The sequence below is a fragment of the Hakea prostrata genome, chromosome 8 (assembly GCF_041222555.1).
Source record: "Hakea prostrata isolate BN-2017 chromosome 8, UWA_Hpros_2, whole genome shotgun sequence".
Classification (NCBI taxonomy): Eukaryota; Viridiplantae; Streptophyta; class Magnoliopsida; order Proteales; family Proteaceae; genus Hakea; species Hakea prostrata.
In genome coordinates this window covers 1,970,667-1,993,144 of record NC_142607.1, presented here as the reverse complement: position 1 = coordinate 1,993,144, position 22,478 = coordinate 1,970,667, and the positions used below count along the sequence as shown (strand labels likewise).

Genomic DNA, 22,478 nt, shown 5'->3' with positions numbered 1-22,478 from the left:
ATTTGGTATATCGGTGCTGAGATCCTTTTCCGTTATGGATGTACTATAATACACGTGTGGTTTGCTACACGCAAGCAAGAATGTTAGAGGCCCTGCCTCCTCCTCAGCTCACCGTCTAATATGGACCGTTTATTGGAAAACCAAATCGTAGCCATACAACGGAGATCTCAAATTAATTTTCAGCCGTCCAAGTCGTTGACAACAGAATTTCAACTCTCTCTCTCTCTCTCTCTCGTTCCCAGTATTTATTTATGCATATATTTTGCCTCTTCTCTCCTTCTCTCTTGGACATCTTCTTCCCCTATCTATCGCGGGGTCGGTTGGGCTTACCGGCGTAAGGTTAATTGTTCGCTTTCTCTCTCTCCATCCATCCGTCCAAGGGCCGAACTGGTGAAACCCTCGAAAGAGAAGCTAAAGATGTTGAGGGTTGCAGGTCGCAGACTCTCATCTCTTTCATGGCGTCCGAACCAGACCGCGTCGACGGTTCTCCACCGAAATCTGATTGGCGGCGATGCATCTTCGAATGATTCTAGACCGATCTATTCTCCCGATGAACTTTACTTCAGATCGGCATTTCGTGATGCGGTTAGAGGTTCGGTCTCCTTTCGCAATGTTTTCCCCCTGTTATTTGCCTTACTCGATTTAGGGTTTCATTAGTTTTTCGTTTTCTCAACGCTTGTCTTTTTTCATTGTTGAAATTGTGCAATAACTCAAGCCTTACTTATATAAATTTTCACCTTGTCAATATTCGTCACTCGGTTTCCATGTGGATCTACGCCTGATATATGAGGATGGAAATAAGAAGCTGAACTAACATACGGGAGGATCTTTCATTATATGATATTTCATCTAGTTTGTCTGGTTTTTTCTCCTGCTTTTGCAATTGTTAGCTTATTTCTCGTTGGATTTGCGAACATCGTGTATGAGGCACCAAGGAAACGAAGAGATTATCATGGTTGGATTAGTTGCTACTTTTTGTTTGTTTGTTTGTTTGTGTTTCTTTCTTAATTTTTTATGAGAAAAACGTTATAAGTGTCTGGATGGTTTTATGCTATGATTGGCCGTTTAGCTAAAATGGTTTTGGAACTCGATGGTTCTAAGCACATGCGGATGCAAAGTTATTTGGGCACCTCTTGTATTGGTGCGCTACGGAATATGATGACATGACTGAATCTGTTGTAGTCCTGTGATTATCTCTGAATCTTGATATTAAGTTTTCATCTCTGAAAATTTTCTTTTTCTTTTTGGTTTCTTCTCCGGTTAGAAGGGATATCTTCACCAGAATCTGCCAGGGATTGCAAAAATTTGTGGTTTGAGGAAGAGTTCTAAATATTCAGAGTTATTTGGATTTGGTACCCAATATTTTGAGTCTCCTCTGCATTAAAATTTCACTTTAATATGTTTATGCTTTTTTGGAAGTGCTAGTTTAAACTGAATTGGCACCAATAACAAATCCTAGGTATCTACCCTGCAATAAGCAATTCATCAGCACGCATGGGAGAAGATTTTCCAGACTTGATAAAAGAGATTTAGATATGTCCAAGGACATCCACTGATTAAGTCCATCCAGTTTACTTTAGTTAGAGTAGTTGTTGGAACTCGTAGATAGAATTTCTGGTTCTGCTTTTTGCCCGAGAATGGATGAGGTGGCACCTCACTGCTATTTCCTGCTGGACATCGTTTAGATACTAGCTATTACAAAACCTGAAATTAACTGGTTGTAATGAACATAGAAATGAAGAGAAAGGAAAGCAGATGTTTGAGCTAGAGAATCTGCTTTCTAGAAACTGATCAGAAATCATTAGATTAAATGATATAATTCATTATCCTATCCATGTCTCCTTTAAAATATATCCCTTCACCTCAACTAATTGCTATATTATTTATTTGTACATGGTGAGTTATCATAAGTTTACACGTTCAACCATTTGACTTCTCAGTTTACTAGGAAAATGATATTGAAAGATACCCACCCTTCTGATGTCTTCAAGTTTGTTCAACAGATCTGTAACATTTCTGTAACTGCCATGGGCGGCTGCTTAACCAAACTAAAGATTCTACCCTGGTCATTGCCCTAAGACCGCTGAACTAAAACCTCATATAATTTGAAAAACAATAGAAGACAGCTCAACATAGAGTATTTCTCTGCTGGAAACCAGAACCCAACAACTGATCAGATTCCTGTGCAGATTTTCCTGTAGCTGTATGTCTAGGCTCTCGTAGGCTATTGCTATTTGATGTTGCTGGTACTGCTAATAAACCTTGGCTGGTGTTTTCAATATTTCACTAATTTCAGTTTCTCTCCTTGATGATTGTTTTTAGTTTCTGGCCAGATTCTTGAAATCTTGTATCTGATTTTTCTATTCTACTTGTTTATATCATTCGATTCTAGCTCTTATTGCATCTTTGGGTTTTTTCCTCTGGTGGATTTTCATTGAAATCTCCTTCGAAAGATACCAATGTTAAGTGCCCTATTTCGGAAGCATATTACAATGTTATTCAAATGGGATTCTTGACTTTCTCCTTTGGGAAGCCCTTATTTCCATTCAATGTTTTCTTTACTCTTCTGCTTTTTGACTGCAACCAATGGGATCCCGCTACTTAGATATTATGGTTTAGAAGAACAACTATTTTCCAAAATTGCAAGATAAGGAAGTAAACCGACACTGGTAGCAGTCAAATTTCAGAAGTTAAATAGTTTTGATGGGGAAAATTTATGTTCAATGATTGGTCTGACTTGATAGGTAATATTGTCAAAGCTTGGTCTGATATTAATGTGTAAATTCTGAATTTGTTAGAATCCTGTTCTGAACAGGATTTTATATTAGAAACCCATAATTCCAGGATTTCATGGCAGCATTAGAATATTCCAATTTGGCATCAATGATGAATAGCAGTAAAGAATGACCAGTAGAAATTTTATAGGAGTCCATAATTAGACAACCGGAAATTTGAGTAACAGAACCTTTAAGGTCAATGGAAAAATCTGATTTTAAGAACTAACATCAGAAATAAGATCAAGGTGCCGAACTAGAAAACCTGATGTGGAAAACAGATCCTCAATTCCTGAAATTGAAGAGTCATAAGCCAAATTCGGAAACCATCTGAACTGGAATTTGGTTGAGCAATCAGAATTGGAAACTGAGAGGAGGAGAATGGAATCAAGAAAGAACAGAGAACTAGATATGCATAGGAGAGTTTCCAGTGTAATGTAGGGTTCCAACTTCCAAAGCCCTGAAATCCCTGATGTTTGTTACTTCCTTCCTTCCCACCGGATTGAATAAATTCCAAATATGAATAATTATGAGATTGCAGTTATTGTTCACAATTTGGAGTTGATTTTGAGGGGTAACTTATGTGTTTGGTCTCCTGAGGGCGTTGATGTTAACACCAAACTTACAGATTAATTGAGCTTACAACCTTAAGTGCTATTGGTCCCTTTTTGTTCCCAACAGAGTGATAGTAGTAATTTTATATTAATCAAAAGTAAAGAGAAATATTTTTAGAATTAAAATAGGCTTTAATTAAGAGTTACGTCCTTGAAATGTGTATATTATTAGGAGAAAACCCCAAACAGTCAACCTGGTTACGTGCCCACGCTATAACTGCTTAATCTTTTTCATCATTCAGTCTAACATATATAGGGCACATGCTGATATATATATAGCAAAGCCTTCTAGTTCCAGTCTAAAACTGAAGCAGAATTGAATGGAAAGTTTAATTTCCTGCTTACTGACATTGACTGCAATGGTAAAGAACAAGCGACATATTTCACATTATCAAGGAACAAACACTCCCTATGTGACCAAATGGTGTGTGACTGCATCAGTTTTATGGTGAATCCAACTTGATTAGGTAACAAGGAGATGGGTGGTTCAGTAATCCCAGTCGAATCACCCTTGCAGTCTCATCAAGTTTTGTTACGTCTCAAAGTAATTTCTTATTAAAGCATGCATGGGACACTGGCCTGCATGATTTCATGGAAAAACAAGCTGCTTTATGTGATTTTCTGTTTATAGAAGAAGTTTTCTGAACATTGTATTCTACTATTCTACTATTCTATTTCACTATTTAGAGTTTCATTTTTGGATGTGATTTACTTGTACCTTCATTATGATAATCAGACCTGTCTTTGCTGTTATGATTCATCATCTTTCTTTTCTGCTTATGCTCCAAAAAATTCATTTTCTCTTCTGATATCTTGCTCTTCTGATTTCCTTCCATTGTTGCAAATCTGAAACTTGGTATAATCTTTTGGTATGCTCCATTGGATTCCTGCCCTTCCTGTTGCCTTATATTTTCTGTCGTTAAGTTCTGCAGACTTATATCAGTTTCAAGTTTCTCAAGTAATATTGATCCTAGTCCTGGGCCTATATGCCAGCCCAATTTGACTATTGTATGTACTTGGTAATCTAGATTCAATTGGTATGCTCCATTGGATTCCTGCCCTTCCTGTTGCCTTATATTTTGTGTCGTTAAGTTCTGCAGACTTATATCAGTTTCAAGTTTCTCAAGTAATATTGATCCTAGTCCTGGGCCTATATGCCAGCCCAATTTGACTATTGTATGTACTTGGTAATCTAGATTCAATGTGACATGGCGTAGACTGGAGTTTGCAAAAAGGGATAGGTATTGACTTGTGAAGAATTGGTGAGACTAAGGGATTTGTATAACTGGTTGCATTTAAATGCTTGAAATTCGTAGTTGGGTTCTATTATATACTAGTAAGGGAAGAAAGAGGTGGAAGTATGTCCTTTCTAAATTGCAGGAGTATTGATAGTATTGAGGGGTGGGAGAATGGCTTCAAGGTAGTATTAGTTGATAATAGCGAGTTATCTAAATTACATGTGAGAGTCAGATTTTTTAGTTGTGTGGGGGAATCACAATATAATTTCTGTGCAGATGTTAAGCTGTATTATTGTTTAGAATAACACTTTACAATGTGCTGGAAGCGGAAGTACAGCAAAATAGAAAATGGGAGTTAAAAATAGAAATTCTTTTTGATGTGATGCGATTTCCTGCTTTGTTAAGATGGAATCTGTCCTCCTTTGGTTCTGCCCATGATGCATGGAGATCGTAGATGGTAATTTAATTGGTGTATTTTGTTTTCATGCTATGTTAGGGTTTTCATCGGAATCACTTGCTCCAAGACATGATTTTGGGATGATGTCAGACGTTCCGGCGACTGTAGCTGCTGTGAAGAACCCAACCTCAAAGATTACATACGATGAACACAACCATGTGCGTTTTCCACCTGGTGATCCTAGCAAGCGGGCATTTGCATACTTTGTCTTGACAGGTGGGAGGTTTGTTTATGCATCTTTGCTCCGGCTTTTGATTCTCAAGTTTGTGTTGAGTATGTCTGCCAGCAAGGATGTTTTGGCGCTTGCTTCTCTTGAGGTGGATCTGTCAAGCATTGAGCCAGGGACTACTGTGACTGTGAAGTGGCGTGGGAAGCCAGTGTTCATCAGACGCCGTACTGACGATGATATCAAACTCGCCAACAGTGTCGACTTGGGTTCTCTGAGGGATCCTGAGGAGGATGCAGCTAGGGTTAAGAACCCAGAATGGCTCATTGTCATTGGTGTCTGTACCCATTTGGGTTGCATCCCTTTACCGAATGCTGGGGACTATGGTGGATGGTTTTGCCCATGCCATGGGTCCCATTATGACATATCTGGCAGGATACGCAAGGGACCTGCACCCTACAACTTGGAGGTTCCCACTTACAGCTTCATGGAAGAAAACAAGCTAATGATTGGTTGAGAAGTAATGGATTCTCCTAGTGTAACGTGGGATAGTTGGATCTGAGATCTTCTTTGTTTCTTGATGGGGAATATATATTTCCGCAGGACAATTTTCCTTTTATTTCTCTCCCCTCCCTCCTTTGCCCTAAAGTATTTACAGTTCTATTTTTCTTGGGTCTGTCTAGTCTAGTGGTTCTCATACTGTAATCTTCTATCAGAAGTGCTCTGACTTCGAGTTCTGAATAATTTTGGGCCTGCCCGTTCGCGGAGGAATGCTTTTCAATGTTTGTGAAGGCTGTTAAATAAGCCTTTTACTATGTTATTATGTTGACGATCAGTTCTGACTCTATTCTCATAATTGTTTTGTTCTTTTGCTTAGTAAGATCCATAACCTGAACTTAACTTACTATGATTTGTAATCCCCTTTTTCTGTGCCATTTCCATTGTGCTTCTTGTTTCTGTTGACAGACATTCAAAATACTCAACGATGATCCTTTGTGTCATTCGAATTGCGTATCTTTCAAATTCACGGGTCTCCTGTTCTTTTGCCTCCAACGATGAAAAACCTTGTTCTGAGCCAAACCCAAGGTATGGTTAAAATTCACTAAAAAAACAATGAAACCTTTACATTTTGTTCTGAGGTTTGATATTTGTTAAGAATCCCAAAATATGGTGTTCATGTGAATAAAGGATGTAATTTTCTACTTTTTTTTAATTTAAATTTTTAATTTTTAAATTTTTTTTTTAATGAAGAAACAAAACAATCAAGCACAACCTAATAAATGGGTTGGACTCAATTTTCAGTTTGCTTCCTCTTTTGTGCTTCTCCTACATCCTACTTGCCTACCGCCCTTCCTATAGCCTGTCAAGTTAAATACCTTAATTTCTCATTAACACCCCACATCTTCATTTTCATACCAATAAGTTCCAATTCAAACAAGAGATGCCGACGAACTGGGTGGTGCAACTTAGAATTAAAGCTTTATTTCTTAAAAATTTGCAACAAAAACTTATACCTTTAGGGTTTTTTTTTAGCACAACCCGGAACACCATCAGAGAAGAGAGCAACCATGTCTTTAGACGAGGCGTTATCTTGCCTTCTGAAAAGGATAATCTGCCGAGATTTGATGTGTTTCCTCATATATAAAACACTTGAAAGATTCACTTGCTTTTTCTGTGAACAAATGCTGCAAATATTGATGCAATACAACTTTACTAAATAGAGTAAATTCTGAGAAACATACAAAGTCCCAAGGGTGCCAAACAACATTGTAAATGAAATACCCAAAAAACAAAAAAAAAAGGTTAGTAGTGTAAAGGAACTATGGCGGCTTACTCATCCTCTTTTATCACTTTTACATATCCAAAGAACTCAACTCCGAAGTTTGCACAAAGAAAAGAAAAAAAGGATAAAAGATTTCCAAGTTGATTTCACTGAGGGGGAACTGCAATGAAGGAAGATAGATCTTGCAAGTTGCCTGGGCTTGTACACTAGCTGTCTTGTATAGAAACAAGAGGCAATTTGCCTCCATACATCTCTGGTAGTTGGTCCTCATTGAAGTCATCAAGTAGAGTTGAAAAAAGCTTCTTGTTTTCCACAAATACGATCTGCTCAGGGTATCAACAGCATATGAAGAAGAGTAAAGGTTACAGTCCATGTAATTAGATATACCCATCTTCTAATAAAAGTAGAGCTAGGAATGGGAGTGTCAAGAATAAATTCTCATTCTTTCTGACCAGGAAAGCTGACAATAATGCATAGAGATCTCGAAGACATTACCTTATCCCTGGTGTTCATGTCAATAAATGGGTAGACAATCTTCCACGCTTTCATGAACAGGTAAGGCACATGGATTAGAATTAACTTTCCGAGCCTTTCTGGGTAACAATCCTGTCATGTATTATATATATGCCGCAGAAAAACTCATTATACACTAATTTAAAGACTGAATGATATTACATAATAACTGGTGGAGAACCAAACCTGCAAGATTGATAAGGCTCCTAGGTATCCACGAATATCAGAGTTTTTGTATCCCCATCCTTCAAGGTCTGCAATGCCAACAAATTTTTCTTGTCCTTGAGGCATCCTACATGTTTTAGTTTTTCGGACACAATCCATTTCAGTCTCCAGAATTTGTAAGAATTAACCCAGTTAAGAAACTCAAAAGAAGCTAGGCAAGAAAGATAAGTTATACATATATATGTATGCCATAGACAAATCATCGATCAATTGAATGATTTACCTTGCACAGATTCTGTCGAGAACATAAACAACATAACCTGTAAATTAAGACAAAAGCTATTTGATCAGCTTACTGTAAATTAGCTATTCTGTATTGTTATTTTTTTTTTTTCGTGTGTTGGGGAAACAAGTGCAAACGTACGCTTGAAAGAATCTACGCCTTCTTTAGTTGGAAAATGTCTGTTAGCAAGAACAAGTACCGATGGCCTTCCCTTCTTATCCACTCCTTGCATAAACAACTTGTTCTGATCAATATGGTCTTGGATTTCTGATTCAGGAATGGAACCCTTGGGGACAAATGAATGTCTCCATTTTAGATACTTGAGGAAAAAATTAGAAGCCTTCTCAACATCGAGATCTCGAGCACGCAGAAACCTTCTGAGCTGCATATCATCTTCTTCCTGAATGGGAAACCATATATCCACAATATTGTTTTACTTTAGTGGAAGTAGCCATCAAACTAAACTATGCCGCTGAAATTTCATTATTAGAAGATGACATTCAATAGCAAAACACAAAGCTAGCAAGCATTATACAAGCTTTGAAGGCAAATCCAAGTTTTGTCGAATTGGCATGGACCTTTCAAATGTAAGCAAGCTAAGCCAATTCACTGAACAACTTATTTCCAGAGAAATCAATCACCACTGATTGAAGTTCTTTCTCATTTTTAGAGGAATCAACACCCACCGATTGAACACATTACGCATTCTACCTTGATGCGTAGAGACTGTTCAGACAAAGATCTTATCTAATCTAAATCAGCTAGTGTGCAAAAGAAAGACCGAATGTCTCCTATCATCTCATATGAACCCATAAAGCTGACAGACAAAAGATCCTTCAGAAACCATAGCAGGTAAAGAAAACCAGATAAAGAAGACAAGAAGCAGGACAGCAGAGGGATCGAATCGAAGGAGAGGATAAGGAAATAACTTGGATGCACACACACACTCGTAGATCCTACGAAAGAAAAGGGAGAACCCAAATACAGGGAAGTGATCTTCTGAAAATCTTTATCCAAATTTTGTGGAAAGCAAAAAGGAGGGGAAAGAATTTAGTACAAAAACTGTAAAAAGTACCAAGAAAAGAAACAAAAAGTAACGTAAAGATGGGAGAAGTTCAGTTCAGAGTATATAAAACCTTAGCAGAAGGGTCCTCTTTTTCAACAAAAGCTCTCATAAGAGCCACTTTGTTGCGTTCTATCTCATTTGTTTCTGGGCAAACTTGTGGAATCTTGGTTGCCTCTTCAGAACCCATTTGAGAGCTGCAGAGTGGGCAGAGCAGAGCTGAAGTTGGGGGGCCTCAGAACTCTTAGATCTCAGGCTCTTTCTCTCTGCTATTTGTTCTCCGAGTTTCAAGTCATGAATGGGTTCTGTAACCTGTCATGGTCATACACCTATATCAGACCGTAAATCTAGCTTTTCTGGTTTGAAACTGAACCAATATTAACAACTACCCCTCTCAGCTTACCACCGTTGACGGGTCTCTCAGAAAGAGAGAGCGAGAGAGAGAGAGAGAGTTCCAATTCAACCCCCATCCGTAGACTTGGAAAACTTAGTTGGACTTGGCATTTGTGATGTATGAAAACCAAAAGAAAAAAAGAGGGTAGCGAATTGAATTGTCAACCTCGAGCATCCACAATCGGCCTTTACAGAAGGTAAATATTTAAAGATTATGATCGTGGGTTTCAGTCAAAGAAGTTGTAATTACACTCTTAAAACTTCTTAGAAGAATCTGAAATGGATTTTGCCATTATTTTACGATAACTTGATTAGCTGCCCTTACCTTCTCCTTCACTCCATAGGCGTCGTTTTTGGTTTTCCTTTTTTGGAATACTTCATGGGCGGTTAAATACTTGTACCAGACGACATAATTTCCTGAGCCATTCCTCTCTGTCTCGCTCTCTCTCCAAGATCAGATTCTGGAAGTCATCTTTAGTTATCAAGATTTGATTTGGTCTCGTTCCTGAGAATAAAAGTTTTTCCAGCTGAAATACCTTGGATTACCTTCTTGACTATGTGCAACAATTAATTGATTGTTGGAATAAAGGATTGATCTCCTCGACCTGATCCGTTAATTCCACTGAAGCAGAGAGGATTTCAGACCTGGATGAATTAAACATATATTGACCTTCGTAAGTTGTAATTCGAGAAAGCTAGTCTTTCTACATCATCCATGGTGTACCCTATGACGATCAACTGTAAAGAAACTGAGAAACTGAATTGCCATTGCTGTAAATGCAAATAGAAGGTTTGGGGGTTGTGTTAAATTTGCATTTTGGAATTGTGTAAAGCTATTTTTGTTGTTGGGTTCTGCAAGACACTTAATTATGAACCACCGAACCCAACCCAACTGCCTCAACGGCATCATAAATGCATTTCATTCAGATCAGATGCATTTATGACAATCTCACAACAGTTGTTTCAGGGGATGGCCATCTGGCCATGGATAGCTGTAAATTTCTATTAGAAGATAGATAGATAATCATCTATTCATCTGTACTGTTGTGTTCTCCTTTATAAATTAACTGAGCTCTCAAGACTCAAGAGAAGAAAAGAAAAAGATAGATAATTAAATGTTAATAATAGTCTGTCTTCTTCTTCTGAGGTTCTGATCGTGTTAGTACAAGATCTAGATAGATATTAAACACAAAAGATAAAATAAAGATTTGATTGATGTCTAATTGACGAAGCCTCCTGACGATATAACAGTCGTTTTCATCTTCACCAACGAAAACTACTTGAAACGATTTCAAACGTGGAAGGAGTAAGAGATGCTGGGATCTGCCTTCATGATAAGAACAAAAATTAAATCCACATTTTTAATCGGTAATAGATCATTGTCAACGAATGGGTGTATCGCAGCAGAAAGTCAATCTTTGATTTTTCTGTTTTTGAAGTTTGAATTGATTAATAAGGGGGTCCCCACTCCCCACTCCCCCCCCAGTTCCGATGGTAAACTTGGTTTCTCCTCCAATTTCTTCCTATCAATTAATTTAATTACCAACCATCAATTAATGATGACAAAACAGAATTGGTCCACGACGTGGCCCTCGCACCAGCACGTTGATTGATAAACAATGCGAAGAAGTCATGTTAATTAAAAAGCAATTGTATTGATTATGATTAGATCAATTGACAACTGAGAGCTGGTTCAGTTGGTAAAAGACCAATGCTTTCATATAGGAGGTCAGAATTTGAATCTTCTCGATTTCTACATCAATTATGTGAAAGCTCTCCTCTCTTGACGATATAATCGTGGTGCGAGCAAGCTATCCCGGATGAACCAGAAATCCAAAAGAAAATCATATTAATTAAAAAGCAAGTGGATTAATTATGATTAGATCAATTGACAACGACTTCACAACACCATAACTATACATGTAGGCTGTAGCCAGCTATCCATTTACTCTATTAATGGTTAATGAATGAATGGGCCAACCATGGGCTTCTTACAAAAGCACACTGTTTATTGGGCTTCAGATTTCGCTTAGCCCATACAGGGTAATTATTATTATTATTTTTCTTTTTTTGGGGTAAAAGTTCTCTTTGAGGACTTCATTGTGAAGGGAAAAAATAAAAAAACGTAGAAACATGGTAGGTCAAATTCCCCTGGTTGACCATCTTTTGAACCGGTTTTTTAAGGTTCCGAATGTTCTGTTGAGCCCATAATCCTTCAATCATGTCAAGTGACCCAAGTAGGATGTGATCTTATGGATGAGAAAATATGCATTGAAGTTTACTTGGCAAGTATCAAAGTTTATGAAAAAAAGAATTTCTACTCTTGAAAGATCTTATGGATGAGAAAATATGCATTGAAGTTTACTTGGCAAGTATCAAAGTTTACTGTCAATGGTTCACACCCTTCCGGCAGCACCTATCTTCCCCACCATATATAGGAACTCTTCGGATTTAAAAAAAAGAAGAAGAAAAGTATCAAAGCTTACATGAAAGCACCTATATTTCTGTGTGCTTGTTTTGCTATTGTTAGGTTTTATAGCCTGTTTTGCATTCATGTTTGTTTGCTTAAATTATATAGGAAGGGATTTATGAAGAGGAGGAGAGGGTTTTCGAAGCTATTACGTCGAAGGACACATGCCCGCAATAGCCATTCATAGACCTCATTCCAATTCCAAACCAAGAGAATAAAAGAAGAAGAAGTTTTTTCAGATTTAACTGGAGATCGAGAAGTGTAACTTTTCATGCATTGATGCTAAATAGGTGGTAGGTTCAAAGAAGATGGTAAAAATAAAGTTTAAGTTGTTATTCTTTCGTTTGATGATTTGTTCATGCAAATTGTGTAGAGTCTTCTCTTCCTTGTTTTTTTCCTGTTTGTAATTCTAAGAAAAGGAGCACACAGGTCATAATTTTGTAAAGAAAACCAAAACCATAAATTAAAATATTTTATTTCCTTCTGACCATTTTTTCTGTTTTTTTCTTTCTAACTCATCTTTACAAAAATTTCTTGCTTCATCCATGGTATGTTTTATTTTATATCTTTTTAATCTGAATTCAATATTGACAAATAATACGATTGCTATCATTAGGAATGGATTGCTTGCATGTATACCGTATTAGCTATTTGACGCAAAGCTTTGTAAGTAAAACATACTATATAAGGACCTCTTAGGTTTCAAAGCCATAAATTGTCTTATGCTAGAAGCTAGGAGAGCGTTGACAAAAATGAATACCACATAAAATAAAATAAAATAAAAAACAAAAATATATTCGAAGGAATACTTAAGCATTTGATGATATGAATGAATTAACACTTTCAAAGTTATTTAGATTAAACAGTGCCATCATTAGAATAAAACATCTATTGTTATAGGCATCAACTAATGATTTTGAAGTATGAATGGTCCAACCCAGAAGATACATTGATCATCCCAAGCCTTGGTTTTGTTGTAGATAATAGCAGTTTCAAGACTTCTTGCTGGGTTAGTACATGTTCCTGTGATTGGGATTGTGGCCAAGTGCACCATATATGAAAACTGCAAACCCAATTACAGGGACATGGGAGTTTCTGGCTTGGGATCAGTAGCAAAGAAGACTATGTAAACAAGAACGAAGGTACCAATAGTTTCAGCTGCCAAACCCACACCAGTGCTAGAAGTTGTGTTATTTGGAGCCCTACAGGATGATTTGTGCTTGTCAAATCAAAATTTTACTTTGGTCTATTGGCTCTGCGACGGAGTTTGAGACTATTAAGGACTGTCTATTTCTTATTTTAGAACTTTGTATATGTTACTCATGCTGTTTTCTTTTCTAATTCTTTCAATGTCATCAATGCTTTACATGGCCAAACCATCGATTTCAATTGGTCAAGTTATGGCCTAAACCAGACATCCTTCGGTGTTCTCATTCTCTTCAATTTGTCTGTTTTCATTATATTCTTAGGGTTGTAACGATCATGCTGACTTCCTAGGCCATAGTGCTAAGAAGTTTAAGCTTAATTGCGTCTGGTGGCAATCTCTGCTAGTTGATTTTGTATCTATTACTATCCTTGCTTCCTATTGTTACGCTAGAAAATTTAATATAATTTTTATATTTGCCCTTAAAAAAAAGAGATTATGATGTTTACTCTATTCATTTAATGAAAAATAAGTAATATAATAGATGCCAAATACACTAAAAATAAATAAAGTTGTAAAATAAGAAATGAAAATTGACATTAAAAATAGCCACCTGGGTTGTTACAATTTTTTTTTTTTGAAGTATTAGTTAGATGGATTCAATTTATGTGGTGATTGAATGATCACAGACAACATATATTTGAATAATAGTTTTTGGTAGGGGTTCATTTTGCAATTCTTGCGTAGCAGGAAATCTGATTCTCTCATTAACAACACACCTATAAACTATGGATGGATTCCATCAACAAACCAATGGTCTCTTTCTGAGTAAGCACTTCTAACTGCCAACACCAAACAAGCAACTAAATTATTTAAAAAATAAGTAAAAAATGATAGAAATATCAAACGAATCGCAAGTAACAAAATGAGAAGTGGAATAATCAATCAGCACGCATTAAATGTAATTGAATCATCTTTATATTAATCTTAGGATTAATTGATTGACTATGGGTAAAGTAACATTGTTCACACATCTCTATTGGTGTCGATAACTTTCATCTTACATTCGCAGAATCCCCAATTAATAATTAACACTAAAAAAAAAAATGAGGTATAACTATTTCAATGGACTAAATCTTCTATAGATCATATTATGTATAATTTTAATTTTTAATCAGTAAATCATTTTTTTTTACCTCAAAAAAAAAAAAAAGAAGAAGAGGGGAAAAGAAAAGGTAAATTATTAATTTTGCAGATTCGTTATAGTTGACCCTCATATCCCATATGAAAATAAAAGCCTCATGCAATGGTATAAATTTATTGTTTCAATTTCTAAATTAGTGTTAGTTAATGAAGACATTTTAATTGTAGTTCTTTTTTCCCTGAGGGCAATTCTAATGCATAGTTCAGCTAAATTAATAAGTAAACACTAAACACGCCATAAAATTACATTACATTTATCAAATAGTTTATTTTATTCAATTATTATTGACCATATCCTTTGTATTGTGGAGTATAGAATTTAAAAAAATAATATTATTTTATTTATTATACAACACATATTTAAGTGATAAAGTACACGATGAAGTAACCTTCAACCTCAAGGGAAACAAAAAATTTGAAACATAAATGAACGAGTAATCTTGCTATTTTTTTTTTCTTCTCTTCTTTTGGCAATTGTTAACCAGTCATAAAGACTAATGGAGACTTGGGGGTGGAGTAGCGGGAAAGGAAAATATTGGTAATGACGGAGTATCAAACCATGACCTCCTTGGACTGCATATCTCTACAAAGAGGAAAAGGTAAAAGTTGACTCCAATAATGAAACTTAAAAAAATAATAATAACCCTCATAGGAAAATATTGGTAATAGCCTTTGTTTTTTGTAACTAATGTGACTTGTCAGGATTGGGTTACTATACATGGAAGGTCATAAGTCACTATAACTAAAAATAATTTTGTAAGAAAACGAGTTTCTTTTCTCATCTTGAACTCAATCATGAGATTCGAAACTAGACGCTTATAAGCAAGAAAAGGAGAGAGCAAGAAAAGCATGGAAAAACGGAAGCTTATGTCTTATGCTAAGACTTTTGATTTTACTACCACTATACACGCTTAGAAACAAGGGAGGGAAAGAACAAGAGAATGGTGTAATCGTGGTTTCTCCTTCTAATAAAGGGTTTTCTTACCGAAAAAGAAAAAAAAAAAAAAAGAGAGAGAGAGAAGAAGAAAAGGTAAAAGAGCATAAGCTTATGTCTTACACTATGACTTTGGTTTTATTACTACCATACAAAGAGGAAGGAGAAGAAAATGACTATCACAATTACAGCAAAGGCACATCTATTTTTTTCTTTTTTTCTCAGTTTTGGGAGTAACCACAACCGAGTTTGCTTGTGAACCCCAATATTGATCATACACTCCCTAATTCACTTTCACTGATGTTAAAAAGTTAGAAATGAATTGGTCAAAATGTCAAATTGCCGATCAGGGATCGGTTTTGACCGATTCCGATCTGACCGATTCAAAATTCAGCTTCATTCTTCATTACGTTTTTCCGATAGAAATAATAATATTAAAATGATAATAATAATAGAAATGAGAAAATTCCAGCAGAGCCGCGGATGCCGCCGACCGCCAACCTTGAATTGATAATCATATAATAACTAGAATGTGAAATGAAACTAAAAACAAAATAAATAAAAAAAAATCTGGTGAGAAGAGCAACTGAGAAAGATCGAAGGCTGAAGGTTTAACATCACAACAGATTTGTTGGTGCCATGAGATGGACTGCTCATCCAACTCGGTCACTGGGGGAGGAGGAGGAGGTGGTGAAGCAAATGGAGTTTTCAGATTTCAACATCTCCCATGGAATAACCCATAAAACACTCTGGATTTCAAATCTTTTTTTTTTTTTTCTCTGTTTCTTCAAGCCATTTCAATCTCTGTAAACTACTCTCCAACATTTCTTAATTTTTTTTTTTTAAATTTTTATTTTTTCTTCTTTTTCTTCCAAACCCATTTCAACCCAATACATAAGAAAACTCTCAACCACTCCCCAAACGACGTTCCAACGATATCGTCTTCACAAATAAAGTCTCCCTTCTGTCTTCTCATACCCATCCTCCAACACCCATCTTCATTCCTTCTTCCTGGCTTTCATTGATTGAGTTGGGTTCTCCGGGGACGAAGATGAAAATTTCGTCCTGTGCTTTGGCTTTGTTTCTTGCTTGTGCTTCTCTTTTGAGGATTGGTGCCCAAGAGATTGACCAAAGTCGACAGCCAGAGCGAATTTCAGGTGCCCTCTCATACTTATCTCTATCTTTAAATCCTATTTCAATTGCTTTGCCTGTAATTTCCCATTTCGGTTCCTTCAGCTTAAGTTTCATTTTGGTCTCCGGCATGTTGTGCTTTCCATTCGTAGGCGTTAAGTAATCAGATTTAGGTTAGTCTAAGTTGTATACTCGAAATTTGTGGCCTTTCTAGGATCAGCTGGACCGGACACTGTTCCGTACTAGAACTGAAAAAAATTACACTGAGTTCAGGCTTGGGCGGGTTTTTGTTAGTTGTTGTTTTGGATTCTGGTAGTTAGAAATGCAAGGTTTTTCTTTTCCTTGGTGTTCGTACTTTTTTTGCTCAAACCTGGAACATGGGACATTGGTACGTTGGACTTCCCATATAAATATCTGATCTTCCTAAAGAGAGAAGGCTTGTTTCGGTGAGTTTGGATTGCTTCTATTGCTCACATCTCAAGTAAGAGATCGTACATATGGGAAACTCTTGGGGGGGGGGGGGGGGGCATTTTGGGTTGACTTTACCAATCCATGTAGTATTTCTTGCTTTTCAGGATTTCTCTACTTATAACTTAGATTTCATCTGTTCTAAGCATGGGTATTTTATCTTTGACCTTCTCGTGCGCGACTTTCTGTTGTACCATGTGAATTTGTGATGGAAAACATAGTGAATTAAGAAAAGACTTTGGATATGGATTCCTGGGTTTTCCAGTCCTATAGAACGCAATGGCTTTAAATGATTATTTTGTCTCACACCATGTTGGTCTTGTTTCTCTTGTACACCCATAGTTCCTCTGGAGGTCGTAATGATTCCATTATGATTGATTTGAATCTTACTGTTTCAACTAGCGTTGAATTCTATAATCATTGAACATTAAACTTGGGCTGAAGTACTTGTTTTACTAATTCTTTTGTGATTTTAAGTTTTGGATTTGGCTCAGTTCTAGTTCAACTAGAAGTTTAAAATCCTGCTGTTCACTGGCTAAGCTAAGTTAAAATTTGAGACCAATATCAGAATGTCAATTAGGTAGCAGGATCCAAGTTTCAAACTGCTAGTAATGTTTATGATTGTGCTACAGCATATAGATGCTCCAACTATGTTTCATTTAGGAGTAGTTTTGAAAATAGGTTTGTCAAAACTCGTTATTAGAGGTCCTCCCCCCTCCTCCAGAAATCTTTCAATGATGCTTGTGTTTTCCTTGTAGATTTTGTGAAATTTAAATTGAACCTTTATTTGCTTTCTTGCTGGTGTTCTGAACTTCAACACTTAATTCCTAGGCCTTCTGCAGTATTCTAATAAATTTGGTATATTTATACCAATAACTTCGTCAAAAACTTCACCACATGGTCGTATATGGAAGAAATTTTTAATGGGTTCATGTAGTCTTACTGATATCTTCTATGCTCTGTCTTGGTAGTCCCAGATTTTTCAACTCCTTGCTCTTATTGGGTTTGGAATTTGACATGAGAGTAGGGGACCATGGGTCTACTGTCCAATATTTCAGTTCCAGCAGACCTAGCACATAGCACATCAAGAGCACCTTAAGGAGAAATTACCCCCCCCCCTTAATGTGTATGTAGGAAAACCAAGTGCTAAACTTTTTATCTTTTGACAAAATTGTTTTGAACACCCTCCCTACTCTTCTAAGTTTGGACACAAATTATTTTGAGGACTTCAGATGATTGTCACGGTATTTTGAAGCATGCAGTCCTATGGATAAATTTCAAAATATTTTTGTTTCACCATGCATACACCCATTAACACCTGAAAAACATGAAGTCTGGATGCTCTTGAAATTCTAACTTTTAGGTTTTCACTTATGGGATCTGATACCTTCCACCTTTGGCCAACTTTAGGGAGTGCTGGTGATGTTCTGGAAGATGATCCAGTGGGAAGATTGAAAGTGTTTGTGTATGAGCTGCCTAGCAAATATAACAAGAAAATACTGCAGAAGGATCCCAGGTGCCTTAACCACATGTTTGCAGCTGAGATATACATGCATCGGTTTCTGTTAAGCAGCCCTGTTCGGACACTCAATCCTGAAGAAGCTGATTGGTTTTACACCCCTGTGTATACCACTTGTGACCTTACACCCAATGGACTTCCTTTGCCCTTCAAATCCCCAAGGATGATGCGAAGTGTTATCCAGCTGATCTCTACGAACTGGCCCTACTGGAATAGAACAGATGGAGCTGATCACTTCTTCATTACTCCCCATGACTTTGGAGCTTGCTTTCACTATCAGGTAAGATTTGCAGATAATCTCCTTATATTTTCCTTTGTCTCTTTAGAGGAGTACCTGTATCAGGATGTCAGGACAAAGGTGGTTTTCTCCTCCTTTGCTTCTTGCCATATACCATCTCATAATCTCATATATGGGTACAGATGTTTGGTATGGGTATGTGTTAATGCTGCTTGATCCCCAAATAATAGGTTGAGATATGGTGTAGATAAGAGCCTGATTTTACCTATCCTGTCAGAATGACCAGATAGCTGCTGAGTGGCAAATTAGATGGGTCCCAAATCTTGTGAACCCTACCTACTACCTACATGAAGGTTCTGTGAGAATGGAGGTTTCCAAGTGGTAGAATGAAGGTCTGAAAATCCCATGGATTATGGGAGGGTGCATGGTGCATGGAATGCATGAAGAACTGAAGAATATATAAATGCATGGACATAGATGGGACGGAGTTGATTGAATGAGTGTGTAATTTGACAAATGACAATTCTGTAGCAAATTGTAACAAGTTAACACTGGTGGCATGGTATTTTATATTTATAACTCATCCCATACCCTGCATGGAGGACTGAGAGCCATGGGCTTACCATTGTCCCTTGGAGGACTTCTGTGTGCAAAATATTCTGGATTTGGTGACTTTATCAGACCTGTGGACATTGAAAAAGCCAGTTCAGTTTTTGTGTTCCAAATCCGTATGTGAGTCAGTATGGTCAGTTTTTACTCTTAAGACATCAGATGCAGATGGTCCTACATGTGCATCTTGTATAACTCTAGGTCAGATAACTTAAGGTTCCTTGCTAAGCTCACCAGATCTTTTGGCTGGTGCAAATTTTGTTGTATGAGAGATTTCACAGTTTATTCTTTTCCGTAAGACTTTTGACAGTTCTGAGTGGATTTGAATGTAAGTTTGTATATGTTATTGATATGCCGCAATTTCTTCTTGACTAATTCATCTATGGTTGATACACCTATGTCGTTATAGGAAGAGAAAGCTATTGAACGAGGGATTCTTTCTTTGCTCCAACGTGCTACCTTGGTTCAGACTTTTGGACAGAAGAATCATGTTTGCCTGAAAGATGGTTCAATCACAATTCCTCCATATGCTCCTCCCCAGAAAATGCAAGCCCACCTAATTACCCCAGATACTCCACGCTCCATCTTTGTTTACTTCAGGGGTCTGTTTTATGATGTCAGCAATGACCCAGAAGGTGGTTACTATGCAAGGTATGTTTCTAATGGACTCATGGTATTATTAGGTAGTTTAGCATCAAGTAAAACTATTGATCTATGTCTCGGGTATCACTTGCAACTCAAGATATCTCCATCTAGAACGTCCCATTTTGCAGATGATCTACTTGGCAAGTTTTGCCTTATTTCTTTATGGTTGTCAAGTTTATGGTGAAGCAAGAGTTTAGGCTTAGTGAGTAGCTTCTGAAGATGGGTGTTGAACCCAGAGTTGATATGGAACCCATAAGCTTTACCCACTGGCAATGTGTTTGGATGGTCAGGGTGTCAGCAGCCACTGAAAAATGATAGGCACAAAGCCAAAAAGTGATGAGCTCTACTATTTGGCAAAATATTTTTTTCCTCCCAAAGTGGGTTACTCTTTTGTGCATTATTTTCAGATCTATATATGGCATGTGTCTATAGTATCTCTGGAAGCAAGAGCTTTTACCTTGCCGTGAGCATTTGCTTTATGCATCAGATATATGAACAGTTGAGGGATGAACGAGTGTCTAGCTTTTGTTTTGGTTGTGTTGTAGGATGTTGGGTTGAATTGGTTGGTAAACGGTCATTCTCTAACTTTGTGTTGTTCGATTGCAGAGGGGCACGTGCATCAGTATGGGAGAACTTCAAGGATAATCCACTTTTTGACATCTCTACTGAGCACCCAATGACCTATTATGAAGACATGCAGCGTGCCGTTTTCTGCTTGTGTCCACTTGGTTGGGCTCCATGGAGTCCTAGACTGGTTGAAGCAGTGGTGTTTGGATGTATTCCTGTTATCATTGCAGATGACATTGTGTTGCCATTTGCAGACGCAATCCCTTGGGAGGAAATTGGCGTGTTTGTAGATGAAAAAGATGTTCCAAAACTAGATGCCATCCTTACATCGATACCCCCAGAAGTTATACTAAGAAAGCAGCGGTTGCTTGCTAATCCATCAATGAAGCAGGCAATGCTTTTCCCACAGCCAGCTCGACCGGGAGACGCTTTCCATCAGATACTGAATGGGCTTGCACGTAAGTTGCCCCATGACAAAAGTACTTACCTTAAGCCTGGTGAGAAGATCATAGACTGGACTGCAGGTCCTGTTGGTGACTTGAAACCATGGTAGCCGCTGTTGCTTTTTTGGGATGCCATAGTTCGCCATTTTTCCCCTGGCCTTCACCTGATTCATTCCTGTCTGCTTCAAGTCTACCAGTCGCTTGGCGTCAGTCTCATTCATACTGAAAAGTAGATGTAAATCCACATATTACTGAAAGCTTGTTGAAAGACAAATCTCAAGTACACTATTTTCTCTTTCTTTTCTTTACAAGTACAGATAGAGAGGGAGCTGTGAGAAGCACTGTGTTGTATGTTGCCTTGTTGGTGGTCATACTTTGTTCTGGATACTAACGTATTAATTTGAAGCTCCCACAATATTGGATGGAAAATTTCTTCCCATATCTTTCATGCTGTATTATCTATATGCATGCCAATGTCTTCATTGAGAACTAGTAGCTCATTAGACATTAATAATTCGGGAAACCATTGCGCATACAAACTATTGTTATGGCTGTCAACCTGAACACTAGGGGTTTTATTTGGCTTGTGCATCCTCAACATTGATCTTCAGATATTAGGTCTTGAATGCATTTGGAGCGAGGAGAATTTGATTTAGAATGCATACTACCACAGCTAAAGGTGATTCTATGACAAAAAGAATGGATGAAATAGGGAATAGAAATTAAATTTTCAAATAGGTAGTTATATTTTGATGTTAAAAAGACAAGAATGCCCCTTTGTCATTTCAGGAAAATCGTTCTTTTTTTGGTGAAATTTCTCGAAGTGTGCTCAAAAGTGTTTCAAAATTCAAAGCACCAATTTATTAAAACATAAGAAACTGACTGGATTACACATATATATTTTTGGCTTTTGTATTCCAAAAAATGTCAAAAAGCACACACACAAAAGAAACAACAAACCATGAATGTTACTATACTACCTTTAAAAGACAAAGACTTATTTTTCGATGTTGTTTTGTATGTATAGTTATTGTTTGAAAGAGTGTTAAAGGATAATGTATATTTTTTTTTTTGTAAAAACTAACAGTATTAAAAATTAGGAGACTTTTGTAACAGAGTATATTACATATGGTGCAAATGTGATTCTCTACAAATTCAAAAAGTGCGTGCATATATGATTTTTTCCCCTTTATTTTTTAATTTTTTTTTTGTTTGTCAACCCCGATTTTATAAACTGTTGGTTCGACCCGCGTCGCACACCTGGTTGTGGTAGGTGAGTTTCCCAGCCAGGATTTTTTGCATCTATAAGGATTTGATACCAAAACCTTACTTAAGCGAACCAAGCTGCTTACCACTTGGACCAACTCCCGTTGGTTACCCCTTTATTTTTTTATATGCGATGGTACGACGTTGGAATTGCATTTTTCTACTTTTTTTGATGCATGATAAAAGGAAGAAGAACCTAACGTGGTGTGCTTGGTTGAATTATTGTGTGAAGAATAAGGTCCTATAGTTTAATTAATTCTTCACTTAGCTACTCTAAATGATGTGAATGATTGCGACCTCTTATATATTTAATATTTTTATCAATTTGGTTAAGGATTCCCTTAAAAGAGAATATAAAAGATTTATTGAGAGATAAGACGAATAGAATAAAT

General features: G+C 36.9%; 3 protein-coding genes across 3 annotated transcripts; 2 read left to right on the top strand and 1 right to left on the bottom strand.

Annotated features, from left to right (window-relative positions):
* The first annotated feature begins 266 nt into the window (after window positions 1–266).
* LOC149006200 (cytochrome b-c1 complex subunit Rieske-4, mitochondrial-like) lies at window positions 267–6,138 on the top strand. The gene is made up of 2 exons (XM_089165192.1): window positions 267–592; window positions 5,123–6,138. Exons 1-2 carry the CDS (start codon window positions 418–420, stop codon window positions 5,764–5,766), a joined length of 819 nt encoding a protein of 272 aa, XP_089021318.1. The 5' UTR covers window positions 267–417; the 3' UTR covers window positions 5,767–6,138.
* A 534-nt stretch (window positions 6,139–6,672) lies between these two features.
* Window positions 6,673–9,478, bottom strand: LOC149006199 (Sec14p-like phosphatidylinositol transfer family protein). Its single transcript, XM_089165193.1, has 6 exons — window positions 9,130–9,478; window positions 8,135–8,393; window positions 7,994–8,030; window positions 7,732–7,837; window positions 7,528–7,638; window positions 6,673–7,355 (listed from the first exon to the last, which is right to left on the bottom strand). The coding sequence occupies exons 1-6, from the start codon at window positions 9,244–9,246 to the stop codon at window positions 7,239–7,241; spliced, it is 747 nt and encodes a 248-aa protein (XP_089021319.1). The 5' UTR covers window positions 9,247–9,478; the 3' UTR covers window positions 6,673–7,238.
* Window positions 9,479–15,769: 6,291 nt separating this feature from the next.
* On the top strand, window positions 15,770–21,248 carry LOC149006198 (putative beta-1,4-xylosyltransferase IRX10L). The gene is made up of 4 exons (XM_089165595.1): window positions 15,770–16,357; window positions 18,210–18,598; window positions 19,575–19,816; window positions 20,417–21,248. The coding sequence occupies exons 1-4, from the start codon at window positions 16,252–16,254 to the stop codon at window positions 20,928–20,930; spliced, it is 1,251 nt and encodes a 416-aa protein (XP_089021721.1). The 5' UTR covers window positions 15,770–16,251; the 3' UTR covers window positions 20,931–21,248.
* The last annotated feature ends 1,230 nt before the right edge of the window (window positions 21,249–22,478 follow it).